The following is a 1,521-nucleotide window of genomic DNA, read 5'->3' as shown; positions in this document are numbered from 1 at the left end:
GGTTGGGGCGGGCCTGAGAGCGCGCCGGGTGCCCGCCACCTGGGCGCAACTGGGCGGGAGCAGAGCGCGCGAGCAGCGACCTGGCCCTGGCCGCACCCTCAGAGCGCCGCGCTCCGTCCAGGTGGAGTGGTCGATTGATTTGACCCGAGGAATCCTATCGCCAGCGCACTTGCAGAGTCCAGTGCTTCTATGTTAAACGTGAAGGTCTGTCTCGGCTCGAGTGCCTCGCGGGGTAGTTGTCTAAAGGGTGCGGGGGCTGCGCGTAGTCCAGTCCGGCCGTGACGTGAGTGTCGAGGGTGGTCAGCGGGTGCGAACCGGTTACCACCGGCCTCTCCGACTCCCTGGGTCCCGCCCTCTGTCAGCTCTCCGTCAGTCTTACCCTGCGACGTCGGCGGCGACCACGACGACGACGACGACATCGAAGACCTCGACGACGTCTTGATGTGGGCGAAGCTGTCTGCGCCGCTAAGGCACAGAATGGCTGCGTTCACCGCGGGGCTCCTCGACAAGGCCCCCTCGCGTTGACGTAGAGGACGTCAAACTCGAACCACTCGAACGCAGGTGAGTTCTCGTCCTCGTCCCCGGGCGGATTTGCTTCTATTGCGTTACCCCAACCGTCCGCTCAGCCACGAGCTGCCTCTCGACGTCCTACAGGCATGGCGGGCTCGCCGAACTTCAAGGAACCGGCGACCATCGGCAGCTGGTCTCCGGAGCGGTCCACCTGGGGGCGGGCGAGGAAAGCTTTCCGACAGGAGGCCAAAGAGTTCTGCCTGTTTACCGGCCTGCACGGCTACAAGTACATCGTGCAGCCAGGAAAGCACCGGGCCGAGCGTTTGTTCTGGATCCTGGTGGTGACGGTGTCCTTGGTGGCCGCCGTCCTGCTCATGATGATCGCGTACGACTTCAACCGCTCGCACCCGACCATCCTGGCCGTGGACACGACGCACTACCCGCTGTGGGCCGTGGACGCGCCCGGCGTCACCGTCTGCCCCAGCAACAAGGTGTTGCGCTCCAAGGCGCGGCAGCTCCTCAAGACCATGTGCGTGTCACGGGCCGTGCGGGCGTCGCCTCGTCGCGCACGCCCTGCTTTACGTTCCCTTGTCCGCAGGGTGCTGCCCGCCGACGTGAGCGAGGAGGAGCTGCTGGACGAATTGGGGCTGCTCGTCGAGCTGATCGTGCCGCGCTCCAACAACGCCACCAAGTTCGCCCGCCTCCAGAACATCCTGGACAAGAACTCGCTCAGCATCGACGAAGTCATGAGGTGTGTTAGTCGTCGGCGCCACTTTCGGCGCGCGCGCGCGCGCCCGCGACTCCCTGACGACAACCGCCATGACCGTGAGGATCGTTGTCCCTCAGACAGGTGACGCCCTCGTGCGACGACCTGCTCATCCGGTGCATCTGGAAGCGCCGCCAGTGCCTGCACTGCTCCGACATCTTCCGCCAGGTGCCGACGGCCTACGGCTACTGCTGCAGCTTCAACTATATGGACAGGGACCTGGACGCCTACAGGTGTGTGTAACA

The 1,521-nt window shown here is 65.0% G+C and overlaps 1 protein-coding gene across 1 annotated transcript in view; it reads left to right on the top strand.

Annotated features, from left to right (window-relative positions):
• Window positions 1-43: 43 nt before the first annotated feature.
• The window catches only part of LOC113213018 (sodium channel protein Nach-like), a gene marked incomplete at its 3' end in the record, with an annotated part of 3,212 nt that continues 1,734 nt past the window's right edge, over window positions 44-1,521 (top strand). The window contains exons 1-4 of the mRNA XM_052276258.1: window positions 44-561; window positions 655-1,039; window positions 1,109-1,261; window positions 1,357-1,509. Of these exons, the coding sequence (XP_052132218.1) occupies window positions 657-1,039; window positions 1,109-1,261; window positions 1,357-1,509 (689 nt within the window). The remainder of the gene's footprint in view (window positions 562-654; window positions 1,040-1,108; window positions 1,262-1,356; window positions 1,510-1,521) is intronic.

The sequence above is a fragment of the Frankliniella occidentalis genome, unplaced genomic scaffold, assembly GCF_000697945.3.
Source record: "Frankliniella occidentalis isolate FOCC.00 unplaced genomic scaffold, Focc_3.1 Scaffold2281, whole genome shotgun sequence".
Classification (NCBI taxonomy): domain Eukaryota; kingdom Metazoa; phylum Arthropoda; class Insecta; order Thysanoptera; family Thripidae; genus Frankliniella; species Frankliniella occidentalis.
The sequence above is the reverse complement of the archived record's forward strand: the minus strand, read 5'-3'. Positions and strand labels throughout refer to the sequence as shown.